Consider the following 13,954-nt stretch of genomic DNA (forward strand, 5'->3'; position numbering starts at 1 on the left):
TTTTTTTTTTTTTTTTTTTTTTTTTTTTTTTTTTTTTTTTTTTTTTTTTTTTTTTTTTTTTTTTTTGTCAAATTAAAATTTTAATATTTAAGTATTTAATTATTTTAAAATTAATATATGTACGGGCATAAAATTAAAATTTTAGGTTTTATTAAACATCTAATTGAAATTTATTGTTGAATTATAAACTTATTTAGCTGAGTTCAAATTAATAAAAATGTTAGAAATGCTAGTTTATGGTTCTTCCCTTGGCTTAATTAACTGAATTTATTTTTAATTTTATAAAATATACATTTTTCCTACAAAAACAATTATACGTGCATATAAAATAATAATAATAATTTTAGTAGCCAACGGTCATAATTTCGAATCTCTTTATTTTATAATAACAACCACGACACAGCCATAAATTTAAATTTCTTTCCTTTGTTTTCAAAATAATAATATTCATACATTTAAATTTATTTATTATTTATTTTAAATTTTCAAATATAATGTTATATGTAAGTATTGTTTAAGCTATAACTTTTTCGTTCGTTTTAGTCTTGATTTGAGTGATTCCAAAGACTTTTTCGTTCGTTTTAGTCCTTATTTGAGTGATTCAAAAGACGTTGAAATTGTCATTACAAGCTTTATGCCCTGAACACTTCAAATCACTCAAATTATTAGTAATTAAGAATAAGTTTGAGTTTGTTATCATCAAGAATTAATTTGACATTAAGGGTCAAAAGTCCAACACCTAATAGTCCTCGTAGCTATCTACTGAAAATGTTATACAAACTCTTGCCAGTCGAGTTGAGTCGAGTTCACAATTAAGGATTAGCTAACGAAACTTTAATTGTTCCTATGTACGTACACATATCATGCATGGCTAATATCCTCAATTGAGACATAGGAAAGTAAATTAATCAGGGGCGTCTAATTATACTTTCGTTTGATTCAATTTCGCATAATAATCATTAAAATTGAAATTGGTTGAGGAATATTTTGAAAACCTCATTTCTCAATCTTACTCTAACGATGACCCGTCTCCTTAAGTTAACGTCAATTCCTTTTTTGACCTGTGGACTTCCTTAAGATGAACCTACCGAGTCAAAAATCAAGCCAAATCATCAATAAACAAAAGTGAATTAAGTTGGAGAACACATTGAGTTGAAACTCAAATCTCACCTCTGAAGCGATTGCGCATTTGTCAGAATCACACGAGATTGCACGTTTGGACAGTCCAGCTAAACTATCTTATCTTTCATTGCCGACACTCCCTGATTTCTTATATATATATATAATAAAATAATTTTAATTAAAGGATACTTGTTAATTTGTAATTATTCTAAAAGTGAGTAGAAAGTAACTTCATCTTCAATTTAAAATAAAAATGATCTTAGCTATTAAAAATCACAAAATAGAACCAAATATTAAAATGATTATACAATTCTACCCCTGTTCTTTATATGAATTACAAAAGTGACACTCAGCTATGGTTCTGCTCTACGTTGTGTAGCCCAATTGCGCACTATTAAGGCCAACAGCCCAGTTGTTTAATGTGGCCCATTATTCACTTGCGAAAAGCCCCAAGAAGCCTTTTAGGGTTCTAAACGGATGGGCTTTTCGGCCCATAAAAGGTTTAAATTAATAAACCAAAAATATCCTTACATTTTTAAACTTTTTAATAATATCCTGATATATATATATATATATATATATATATATAAATTTTTATTGGTTTTGGATGGAAAACATTAATATTTTGTTTAAAAAATACTACCGAACTCTCAAATTTTTTTTTTCAAAAATACCCTTTAAAGTTAAAAAAAATATCATTACCGTTAGAACTACATCTCAAAAATACTCTGTAAACTTTTAAAAATAACATTATAAAGTTTGGAGATAATATATGAGATGTAGATAGATCGTTTTCATCAATATATTGACGGTAATAATTTTTTGAACTTTTTTATTTGAATTTTTTAATAAACTGAGATCATATCTAAATGAGAGTAATTGTTAAGATAGGATGACTAAGAAAAGTTCAAGCAAAATAAAACTTATTACCTATACCAACAAGTAATGCATAAGTAACATAACCATGTCGTAAAAGATGTAGTAGAATGTTGGAGCCATTACGTGTCGAATCCAAATTCCAAATCCTGGGCATAGGTCGAGACAAAGTATGCTAGAAGAACTCATATTGATCTGTGGAAATAGTTTTCACTCTTAGATATAATGAGTAAGCAATATTATCATGTTGAAACCATCATATGCCTAATTTGAATTCTAAATCATGGACGTGGGTCATTACATTGTTACTTTAAACTATTAATTCTATCAAATTACAGTCTGAACTATGACAAATGTTTCAATTTTCCGCTCAAATTTTAATTAGTGGTTCAATTTATACCTTAAGATAGGCGCTCGTTCAAGAAATCGTAGCAAAAAATATTTTCACGAGTATGCAATCGATAGGATCTAGAAAGATAACTTTTTTATTTTTTATTTTTGAAAATAAAAGTGAATAAATTGTAAAATTAAAATCCACACTATAGGGTATGGAGGGGGTGAGTGCAAGGTAAGCATTGTTTTTATATGAAAAAGGCTAAGCAAACAAAATTGAAGTAATTTAGAGAAACTCTCCAAATATATTAGCACAAAAGAAAACTTAACAACCACTCGAACAATATTTTCATTTTTAAAAAAACTTAAAATTTTAAATTAAAACACTAAAGAACCTTGGAAAATAGGAATAATATGTGTAATATTTTAAATAATAATAAATAAATACTATAACCTAAAAAAGGCTAATTTATATTAATTATGAAAGTCGATCTATATATATATATATATATTTTCCAAGGAACGACCTAAATCCCTGCAAGTTCCCGATGTTACAAAGAGGGGCTAACTAGCTCCTTGACAAATAGGAGGAGGTCGAGGAGGTCGAGGCCAATTAGATAGGTCAACTAGCTTAACTTAAAAGTTCAACGGTGGTTTATAATGATGAATTAGAGGTGAACGACTTAAATAAACACCTCAAACGAGTCCAAGTTCATGAAATATTTGATCTCTCTTTAGAGACCTGTTAATTGAGAAAATTAATAATTAACAGAAGGATCATATGCGATTCGATCTTAATACGGAATGAATTATGAACTTTTGTTTGCGAGATATTGTTCTTTGATTTGCATGAGTGAGAATGATTTTTGTAGCCGATTTAATATGCCTACTATTTTGGAGACTTTGGAGTCATTTGTTCGACATTTGAGGATTTATCAATCTATTGACACGACTAAGTTTAGGGCATGGCTCTGATACCATGTTAGACGAACACGACTCTCCACAATGGTATGATATTGTTCACTTTGAGCATAAGATCTCATGACTTTACTTTGGGCTTCCTCAAAAGGCCTCACCCCAAAAGGTGTCACCTCAATGGAGGGGAAGTAGATGAGTTGTTCTTTTAAGTGCTAATTTTAGGACTTGAACAATGGGGTTTCAGCCTCTCACGTGAGAGATTTCGTTTATGGTTGAGTCATAAACAAATTGTTCACTAGAGAATGAGTGATACTTAAGGTATAATATGTGAAACCGAGTAAGGAAGGAGTATATGAATAAACTAGCCAACATTTGAAAGAGAGCTACCCTACAAATAGGATGACTAAAAAAACTTAAAAGAATTAAAAGTCACTACCTATACTAACAAGGTATACGGTCTTTTTCAGTGGTTTAATCATAGAAATTTTATGGTTATGCGTGCTTTATTTAGAGCAATCCTATGTCTGGTGACCTTTTAGAAATTTTACTAGAATACATGTGAGTAAGGACAAAACATGTTGGAAGGATCTAGATTGGTCTACGGGGATAGTCTCTACTCTTAAGATGCGATGATATATTGGGTGACCTCCTAGAAATTTTCTTGTGAACCATGTGAGTGAGGACAAAATATACCGGAAGGACTCATGTTAGTCTTTAGACATAGTCTTCACGCTTAAAAATCGAGGAGTACATAGCGTGAACCTGTCGCAAGGGATGCAAGGGAATGTCAGACCATTAAGTGTCAAATCTCGATTCCAAATCCTGAGCATGAGTCATTACAAATGATATCATAGTGGTACCTCTCATAGTAAAATGTGGTTTGTGGACGAAACAACGCTGAAGTGGGTGGGCATGTGACATCTGAGTATCGTAGAAGTACATGAATGAACCTAGACCACATCTGAACATGTGACAAATGAGTAAATATGCGAATGAAGTGTTCATTCCCAACATTTGTATCTCAACAAAAATGCTTCTATAGGTTATGGTAACGTGGAGCAATTTGAGGTTGTTCTGACCCAATGAAGGGTCCAAATACATCTCAATCATGATTTGGTAAAATGCAACGTTACATTTGAAGGACCTTGATCGAGATTTGATATAAGATTGATTCTTATGACTAGGCCTAGAGCAGACGCAAGTTGAAAGACAATGTGTATGGCTGAATAAATCTTCGTGACACATGACTTATGTTATGTCAACAAAGAAAGAATCTCCCCTAAGGTCCGATGAAGTCACAAAGACGAGCGAAAAAATGCAATGGTGTTTGAGCTCCCTTTAAGGATGGTCATGATCATGTATAAATAATAACAGTCTAGTTTCAAATTTACGACCGTGACACCATACAGGTCCTTGTTTCCACACATTATTAAACCTATGATATACCCAAATTCTACGTGCTAACTTATTATCAAATAAGATGAAATATATTACAATTGCAATACACAGATATAAAATATGATATATATGGTAAACTATAATGAAAAGCTAAATATTAGTCGGAATAATTTTATATCACTAAAAAAACGGTTCATATAAGAAATTAATTTAATAATTATTAAATTATACTTTAAAATCTTTAATATTTTAGACTCTTCATTTGGTAAGATGTCACTTTAACTTTCTCTTCCTTTGGTTGCCATTTGACAAATAATAGAAAAAACTTAATAATTTATTATAATTTAAAATTAAAAATAGAAATAAAATTAGCAGTCAAATTTAGAATTATTTAAAAATTGTGTGATAATTACAATATAGAATTTAGTTTTGATAAATAAGATATCCACTCAAGTTGGTCTGAATAAACATTAAAAAAATGGAAGAAATAAATAATAATAATAATTAAGGGATTAACTAAAATATTTGAATTAATTAATTAATTAATTAATTAATTAGTTTTTTAATATTAAACAAGATGAGTGCAGGTAAGGCAAAGTTCATTGATTAAGTCAAACTACTTTAGAAAAGAGAAACAAAAAAGGTTAATCTTTTTGTCTTTGCAAAATTACTTTAGGATTGTTGGTGTAAAAGTTGGAAAAAAGGGTTAAAAAGTTGTAAATATGGGTGAAGAAATTACCTCCACCTACCCGATGCTTGATACACAAGAAAATTATCTCGAAATCTGTCCTTTTTGGGCTTTCTCTTTCGGGTTTCTTGTCAAGGTTTTTTAAAACGCGTCTGATGGGGAGAGGTTTCTACACCCTTATAGAGGATGTTTCGTTCTCCTCCCCAACCGAGGTGGGATCTCACAATCCACCTCCCTTTAGGATCCAGCATCTTTGCTGACACTCGTTCCTTTCTCCAATCGATGTGGGACCTCCACCAAATCCACCCCCTTCAGGACCTAATGTCCTTCTTGGCACGACGTCTCGTGTCTACCCCCTTCGAGGATCAGCCTTCTCGTTGGCACATCGTCTAGTGTCTGGCTCTGATACTATTTGTAACGACCCTAACACATCGCTATATTATCCTCTTTGGGCTTTCCCTTTCATACTTCCCCTCAGAGTTTTTAAAACGCGTCTTTAGAGGTTTCCATACCCTATGTTTCATTTTCTTCCCCAACCGATGTAGGATCTCACGTTTTCGTTCGTAATGGAAGATCTCAAATGAGGTTATTCATGAAATTCGACGGGACAAGAAATAGCTCTGCAAGTAGGGGTGTACACAATTTGGGTTGGAAAAATCTTTTGAATCAACCTGAAATTTTATGTTCGTTAGGTTGGTGACTCGAGCAATCCAATAAAATTAGCAACCCAACCTAACCCAATTGTCCTTGTTGTTGTTTTTTTTTTTAATTATTTAGAAAAATTCTACTTATCCATAGTACATGTTATATTAATAACTAGAATATGATAGAATTGAGTTTGGTTCTAACCCTATTTTCGAGTAGGCAAAAAAATGTCAACCGAACCTAATTTTTTATTTTCTAAAAAATTCAACTCAATCTAAACGAGAACAAAATCTGATCCAACTCAACCGTCTGAGTTGGTTGAGTTATTGAGGTCATATGAACACCTATATCCGAAAGCACGAGTTTTGGTAGTGTTGATGGACAAAGACATAAACCAAATTCGGAAAGTCCAAATCGATAAACAAAAAGAAAAAAAAAATCACGCTCGTATTAACATAGGAGGCATTGCAAAATCGTTTGTACTGCAATGTACCGTTATGCTAATTCATCTCTAACATATATATTGTCGAGAATTGTTAGGATCTTACATTAGCTAATTAAGAAAAAGATTAATGAGTATATAAGTGAAGGACACTATCTCTCGACCTTTTAAGGAAACCAAAAGCAAAATCACGAGAGTTTATGCTTAAAATAGATAATATCATATCAATGTGAAGGTTCGTTGTTCGAATATATTATGTCTCCCGAAATTTCATAATTTAGTTTTCTTTTCATAACTTGGGTTAGAACAAGTAAGCTCAGCTAGCTCTCATTTCCTCTTTGAAATCCATTTGGAAACAATATCTTAGGGACAAATTCTTGGTCGTTTAAGGTTCCATATATATATATTTAATGACAAGATAAGCTGTCCCTTGTTAGACAAACACAGACATTAATGAGAGGAATAGAAGTATCAAAATAGATAATACATGTTAGGGCTTAGATTTGGTCCACCATGTTGGAGACAACTTGGGACTCCCAAAGAACTTGTTCTCATATGCCAATAAATGAACTTTAGACTCTTATGGAGTCACTTGTCCCACTCCCAAACGTAACGTTTCTCCGTTAACAAAGTAGGTTAAAAGAATTTGGGTTGATGCAACAACCCAAGCCCAACCCCACCGCTAGCGAATATTATCCTTTTTGAGACTTTCCTTTCGACTTTTCCCTCAAGGTTTTTAAAACGCGTTTGCTAGGGAAAGGTTTTCACACCTTTATAAAAAATGCTTCGCTCTCCTCCCCAACCGATGTGGGATCTCACAATCCACCCTCCTTCGAGGCCCAACATCCTCGCTGACACTCGTTCCCTTCTCCAATCGATGTGGGACCTCCAAGCCACCACTCTTCAGGGCCTAGCGTTCTTGTTGGCACACCACCTCGTGTCCACCTCCCTTCAGAGCTCAATCTCCTTGCTGGCACATCACTCGGTATTTGGCTCTAATACTATTTGTAATGGCTCAAGCCCACCACTAATAGATATTGTCCTCTTTTGGGCCTTCCCTTTTGGGCTTTTCCTCAAGGTTTTTAAAATACGTCTGGGAGGTTTTCACACCCTTATAAAGAATGTTTCGTTCTCCTCTCCAACCAAGTAGGATTTTACAATTCACCCTTCTGCTAGTGCGAGGTTTTCACACCCTTATAAAGAATGTTTCGTTCTCCTCTCCAACCAAGTAGGATCTTACAATTCACCCTTCTTCAGAGCCCAATGTCCTCGCTGGCACTCGTTCCCTTCTCCAATCAATGTGGAAACCCCCAAATCCATCTTCTTCTGGGGCTCAACGTCCTTGCACTCCCTTCGGGGGTCAGTCTCCTTGCTAACGCATCGCCCGATGTCTAGCTCTAATACCATTTGTAACGGCCCAAGCCTACCGCTAATAGATATTGTCCTCTTTGGATCTTCCCTTTCGGGCTTATCCTCAAGATTTTTAAAATACGTCTGCTAGGGGAAGGTTTTCACACCCTTATAAAGAATATTCCGTTCTCCTCCCCAATCGATGTGGGATCCCACCGTTGATATATTGACCATATTCTTTCTTATAAGCAGTTTTATACAAGTAAGGTGACAAATACACAGCACAAAATAGAAGAAAACATCAGAATTCTATACGAAATTTGAATTTCAAATTCTGGGTCAGGGATAAATTACACCGAATCTAATGTACACGTAAAACCCGAGTAAAGAAATGATACAATGACTAAGACTATTCCTTAGCTTTCAATACTCCATCCACTACGAACATAAGGTTGAGTTCGATTCGAAGAGGCTTATACTATCTCTTCCACAACAAAAATGTATGGTCACCATGATATTGAATAATTGTTCTACCAATTTGCTTCTAAAAAGTTTTGTTCTTTTGTAGCAAGTGATCCCACCAAAAAGAGATAAACCCTAGAAGTAGAATACAAACAAAGGGCAGTACAATCCGAGTAAATGTTTCATAAATCCGACAAATACCTCACGTTGGTCATGTGCCACTTTGAAAAAAGATGCCATTTTTAGGATAAGGTTTTCATATTATTTTTAAAATTTTCATCCACTCATACTTGACTTACTCTTTACGACACAAAACATGAAAAAAAAAAACCCTAATATATATGTCTTAATTAAGTCAAACCCTAAATTAATTTAAACCAAACCAAACCTCTAGCTTATACATTATATTATGTTTTTCAAGCTATTTTGTGAGTTCTAGAGAGAGAGAAAGAGAGAGAAAATGGTGAGGAAATGTTCCCATTGTGGCAATGTGGGTCACAATTCAAGAACTTGCATCATTCAAAAAGAAAAGATTAGAGGTAAATTTAAGCTGTTTGGAGTTCATCTTGATGGAGTTTCATCTTCTTCAGCGGCGGCGACGGCGGGGGCGGCGGCAGCTGCCTTGTTGAAGAAGAGCATTAGCTTGGATTGTTTACCTTCTTCTTCTTCCTCCTCTTCTTGTGAGAAATTGTCAAATGGGTATCTCTCAGATGACCTCATTACCAAAACCCATGAAAGAAAAAAGGGTAAGTTCCCATGTGTTGTTTGAAAGCTTAAGCTGATAGATTACGGTATATTTCGTTCGTTCCGTGTGTTGAAACCTTTTCAATTTTCTTCTATGAAAAATGATTATGGGATTGTGTTTATGGTATTTGTTAAGGTGTGCCATGGACGGAAGAAGAGCATAGAATGTTTCTTGTTGGGTTACAAAAGCTTGGAAAAGGAGATTGGAGAGGAATCTCGAGGAAATTTGTTACTACGAGAACTCCGACTCAAGTGGCTAGCCATGCACAAAAGTACTTTCTTCGACTCAATAGTCTCGACAAAAGAAAACACCGCCGCCCGAGCTTATTCGATGTAATTTCCCTTCAAAACTCTTCTTCATCTCTCAATCCAACTTTTTTTGTTTTTTTTTTACCTTCTTAGAAAAAGATTGAATTTTGAAGAATAACCAACTTTTTGAAGATAATGAATATTCATATATATATATATATATATATATATATATATATATATGTATATCATTTAAGTCCCAACAATCCAATTGTTGCCATTAGAAAATTATGAAGAATGTTATTAAAATAACCCTCTTGTGTTTGTTTACTTGAATTTCCTTTTTCATTGACTCATTAAATGCATAAACTGCGGAAAGAGATGATATTATCAAAGTCTATCTATAATATATAACAATAAACTTATATGACATAATACTTTGAATTAAAAGTAATTTAGAGAAATAAAAAGGTCAAACTTTCTTCTTTAGATTTTTTTTTTCTCGTTGAAATTTCTACGATTCATTAAATATTATGTTGGGTAAGTTTATCAATATTTCGAGACTAAATTGAAACTTTTTAAACACCGAAGACTACGCATAATTAACTTTTTTGTCGTGATCTATGAATGGTAGGTAGCTACAATGGACAAATTCAGAGTGCAAGTGGTGAAGGTCAACAATTCCAAGCCAAGTAGCCTGCCTCCATCCATTTCCTTTGGGATCCCATCAAATTCTACTCCAATTCATAATCATGTTCATCAAAGTTTATTGCCCATTTGGTTTGGTTATGAAGATCATAAGGCATTCAAATTCCTTGAGAACCCCATCAAATGTTCGAACTCAAGCAGCCATTTTCATGGGAAACAGAAGACAGAGAGCCATCATCAAGCTCCTGATTTGCAGCTGAGTTTGTCCACTCCAAAGCCAGTAGAGCAAGCTGAGCAGCAGCAGCAGCAGCCGCATTGCTGCAGAAATATACGCATTAATGGAGCCATTTCAGTGACGTGAGGACAGCGCAACTAAACTAAGAGGATGTCTTATTGAATATTGAAATTTTGTTTTTTTTTTTTTTTTTTTTGGTTATAAATAAGGATTGACTTAGCTTTTTGGGTGTAGGATGAAATATTAATTACGTAGTAATCTGTAATTTTAAATGATGCATTACTGTTTTCACTAATGATCCATTTCAGTTCTAGTAAGACCTCTTCCTTAGTGTTGTAGAATTCTTGATGAATGACCTTACTAACCTTACTATTAAGTCGCAAAAATACCTTGATATGCAAACAATAATTATGTTATTCATTTTTAATAAGACAGTAAAACTATGGCCTTGGAGTCCGGCCTTTCATATGCTCAAGATGTTTAACAATGTGTGAACTACTTTCATACACACAAAACCCAACAAGCTAATACCAATTTCGTAATATCTTAGGTTCAATAAATACCCATAAGTAGTATCAGTTTCATACGCAACAACCCACAATAATTGTTTTGATGTATGAATAATTTCTCAATAATTTGTACGACGAGCATATATGCATCATTTAAAATCAAAAACAACTTTCTATCTTTTTATATAATGTTCCCCATCATTAGCATGGGATAAAATCAAGCAATCATGATAAGTGTAACATACATCAAACAACTCATCTAACCAATATCTTGAATTTACATGGTTACATTTTCCCTTTATTTTTTTCCTACCTAATATTTCATAATTCACTCATCTATGTCGTGTGGAACAAATACAACATATAAATAGTGATCCTAAAGTGTTCACCCTTGGGGGTATCTTGAGCTCCGCAATACTAAATGTATTTTGAATTCCCCACTACTAAAATTACATTAAATGTGCTACATGCCAGCCTTGGGTCCAAACTAATATTTAATCGTTTTAAATGTAATCCTGCCTTTTAAAGCTTCAAATTCAAATCCTAAATGCACTGAAAATATAAAAAAGTTGTCTTGAACACATTTGAAACCATAAAATAGAATCTAAATTGCATACTAAACTGGCTCTAAGCTTCTATTTCAACCTATAAAATATGAATCTAAGAAAAATGCTGAAGCCAGAAGCTACAAAGAAAACAATTACATATTCGCAAGAACATAAGTAGAAAAATACTAGGAAACTGACAACAAAGCAAGGTAAAATAATTGGTGTGTTCCCCAATTGAAAATCACAGGACAAGGGTGGGTGTCTGGAAAGAAACAGGCAAGAAAGTGGACCAAACCCATTTTTGTTTTAAAAATCATTGTTTGGCTGCTTATACTTCTCGTGAAATTATCCTTCACAGGTTATATATTTTTTGTGGTCAGTAAGCATATATTGATAATTGGAAACAGACCCCATACAGTTCAAAGCCACGGCATTCATCACTTAGCAGAGAGACTTGGAGATTTTAAATATCACCTCTAGTAGTAAATGACATAGCACAGGTCAGTTCCTGCAGCCAAATCTTAAGAAACAGTGACATTTCAACTGCAGAGGATTCTCTCATTTACTCCCTGAACTATCCTATCAACACCTGGCTACCCAAAAGCATTCAAAAAACACAGGTGAAATTGGTAAAATGTAAAACTCAATAATGAAAACATAAAACCCTTCCATTTTCCCAACTTTTTTTCACAAACCTAATTGACAAAGCCATTGGAACTTTTGGAATCATACCATCATCTTATTATTAATATTGAAGTTTCTAAGTCCTCCAAAGGTTCTATGGTTTTTTCTCTCTCTGGTATCTCTTTTATTTTTCCTTTTTTTCTGAGGAAGGGAGACAGAAAGGGTAATTGATGGACTTACAGCCTTGGACCATTTCTGCTGGTGACCATCTGATGAAGAGTCTTGAAGTAGCTACCGAGAGGCTGAAGTCAGATGACATTAAATGGCAACTTGGTAAGAATCTATATTTACACTGCAAAAAACAGAAGGTGATCATTTTGTGCAGTAACAATTTCATTATAATATCCAAACTATATTACATTTTACAAAGAATCAGGTCATAGTGAAAACAAATACAATAGTTTCTCCACTGTATTTGGTACCACACCTCATTGGTCATCCATGTAGAACACCCTATCTGATTTTCCATATCTAATAGTGAGTTAAATGTAACAAAAAATGACTCTGGACACGCTTCATACGATAGAAAAACGTGAATAAATATACAATGGTTCAATCGACTTCACTTGCACATGGGAAAAAGATGGCCAGAATTTGACTCCTTGATCAGAAATAGCATTTCATTTTCAGCAAATCTGTCATGAATCATGAGGTCCCTGAACTATCAACATAACTCGCTGCTTTACACTGTCTGAGCGGATGATGTCTCCTTTAAATCCAATCTGAAAATAAAGAGAAAAGTTATCAAGCTGATAACAATCAAGAAAAATAGGTGCATTAACTGGACCTTTGAGTTTAAGGAAAAGTTTCAACCTCAACGAGACCGTCTGGAGAGAAACACCGCAATAGCACGCCTAAGTGCACTACAGCAGGTATCAGCTTGAAGAGAAGAGGAGTTGTAACCTGCACAAAATGTTTACAAATGCCCCCATCAAGAAATTTATTGCTTCAGATAACTAACTACAGATATAATGGCAACACACATGCTCAAGCAAAGTGAAGTTGATCTGCCCTTCACAGATGACTAATTCTAGTATGATCACTACTAGAAAACCAAGTGTTGGTCACGTTCCAAGCAAGACCAGAACTAAATTTGTGACTTAGTCTCAATGAAAAATTTTAAGAAATGAAAACCATTGTGAGTGAATTTCTGAAATCACTGCATATGCAAGTGGCTCAACCTTTGAAACAGATTGTAGCCCAAAATGACCAAGAGCCAACATCAAAGTGTAAAATTTTCCTGTCGATCTGAGATCTTGCAGAAGGGCTGTTATCCCAAAAGAAATTTTGATGGCACTTCCACTCTATAATGTCAGGCCGCCAAGGAAAATTTTGATGGCACGTTTTTTAAGCTGTTTTCTTTTTCTTTTCTTCTCTATTCTTCTATATATATATATATATATTGGCTGCTGACCTTCTTGTATGAACCATCTATAGCAGTCAATTCTTGGACAAGGCTTGACTTTCAATGCACCTTCTGTCTAAATCATAGTGAATAATTCACTTTAAACTAACTTGTTTCCTGAAGACAAATCAAACTAACGAATAGCAGAGGAAAAGAATCAGCACACTTTCAACTATTTCTAAATTATTCATCGTTCTTAATTACAATTGTTATCTAAAAAAATCAACACTATAGCAGCTGACTCGAAAAAAATCTAATAAGAAAACCATGCTGAGAAAAGAAATTATGCAATAGATCATTACAGCACATAAAATGACACCTATGAAACTGTAATACAGATATTATTTAAAGAACTGAATTAAATCTCACCAGACTAAGGGCTGTGGTCCCAATAAGCAACAGATACAGTTTTCCCTGAAAATTGTCATAATATCAGCATCAACACTATAGTAGCTAAGCCCAAGGTTTCTGCTGAAAATCTAAGCTCTTAGGAAGCATTAGGGGGAGGGGTGGGCTTGGGAAGGGTTCAGCAACCTAAGCCCACCGCATGTTAGAACCGCAAACCCACAGGTTACGGTTTTTCCCTTTTAGGCAACTCTCCCCTCTCTCATTCCTTCCACATGTGACTGCCAATATTTTATTTTAAAATAAAACTTATTATAACAAAAAAAAAAAAAAAAAAAAAAAAATTGTCTAAA

The 13,954-nt window shown here is 33.8% G+C and overlaps 2 protein-coding genes and 1 long non-coding RNA gene across 4 annotated transcripts in view; 1 reads left to right on the top strand and 2 right to left on the bottom strand.

Moving 5' to 3' along the window:
- Positions 1-538: 538 nt before the first annotated feature.
- Positions 539-1,250, bottom strand: LOC111496505. 2 transcript variants are annotated; one of them, XR_002720463.1, is made up of 3 exons: positions 1,171-1,250; positions 740-1,084; positions 539-639 (listed from the first exon to the last, which is right to left on the bottom strand). It is a non-coding gene; the product is annotated as an uncharacterized LOC111496505 (long non-coding RNA). The 2 variants fall into 2 exon arrangements; XR_002720464.1 differs by having other exon boundaries at positions 539-646.
- Positions 1,251-8,670: 7,420 nt separating this feature from the next.
- LOC111496435 (probable transcription factor At5g61620) lies at positions 8,671-10,410 on the top strand. The gene is made up of 3 exons (XM_023146868.1): positions 8,671-8,980; positions 9,115-9,311; positions 9,862-10,410. Exons 1-3 carry the CDS (start codon positions 8,695-8,697, stop codon positions 10,234-10,236), a joined length of 858 nt encoding a protein of 285 aa, XP_023002636.1. The 5' UTR covers positions 8,671-8,694; the 3' UTR covers positions 10,237-10,410.
- A 1,756-nt stretch (positions 10,411-12,166) lies between these two features.
- The window catches only part of LOC111496481 (K(+) efflux antiporter 6-like), a 9,603-nt gene continuing 7,815 nt past the window's right edge, over positions 12,167-13,954 (bottom strand). Inside the window, exons 18-20 of the mRNA XM_023146929.1 lie at positions 13,626-13,670; positions 12,665-12,754; positions 12,167-12,573 (exon numbers count right to left, since the gene is read on the bottom strand). Of these exons, the coding sequence (XP_023002697.1) occupies positions 12,490-12,573; positions 12,665-12,754; positions 13,626-13,670 (219 nt within the window). The 3' untranslated portion in view covers positions 12,167-12,489. The remainder of the gene's footprint in view (positions 12,574-12,664; positions 12,755-13,625; positions 13,671-13,954) is intronic.

The sequence above is a fragment of the Cucurbita maxima genome, unplaced genomic scaffold, assembly GCF_002738345.1.
Source record: "Cucurbita maxima cultivar Rimu unplaced genomic scaffold, Cmax_1.0 Cma_Scf00022, whole genome shotgun sequence".
Lineage (NCBI taxonomy): Eukaryota > Viridiplantae > Streptophyta > Magnoliopsida > Cucurbitales > Cucurbitaceae > Cucurbita > Cucurbita maxima.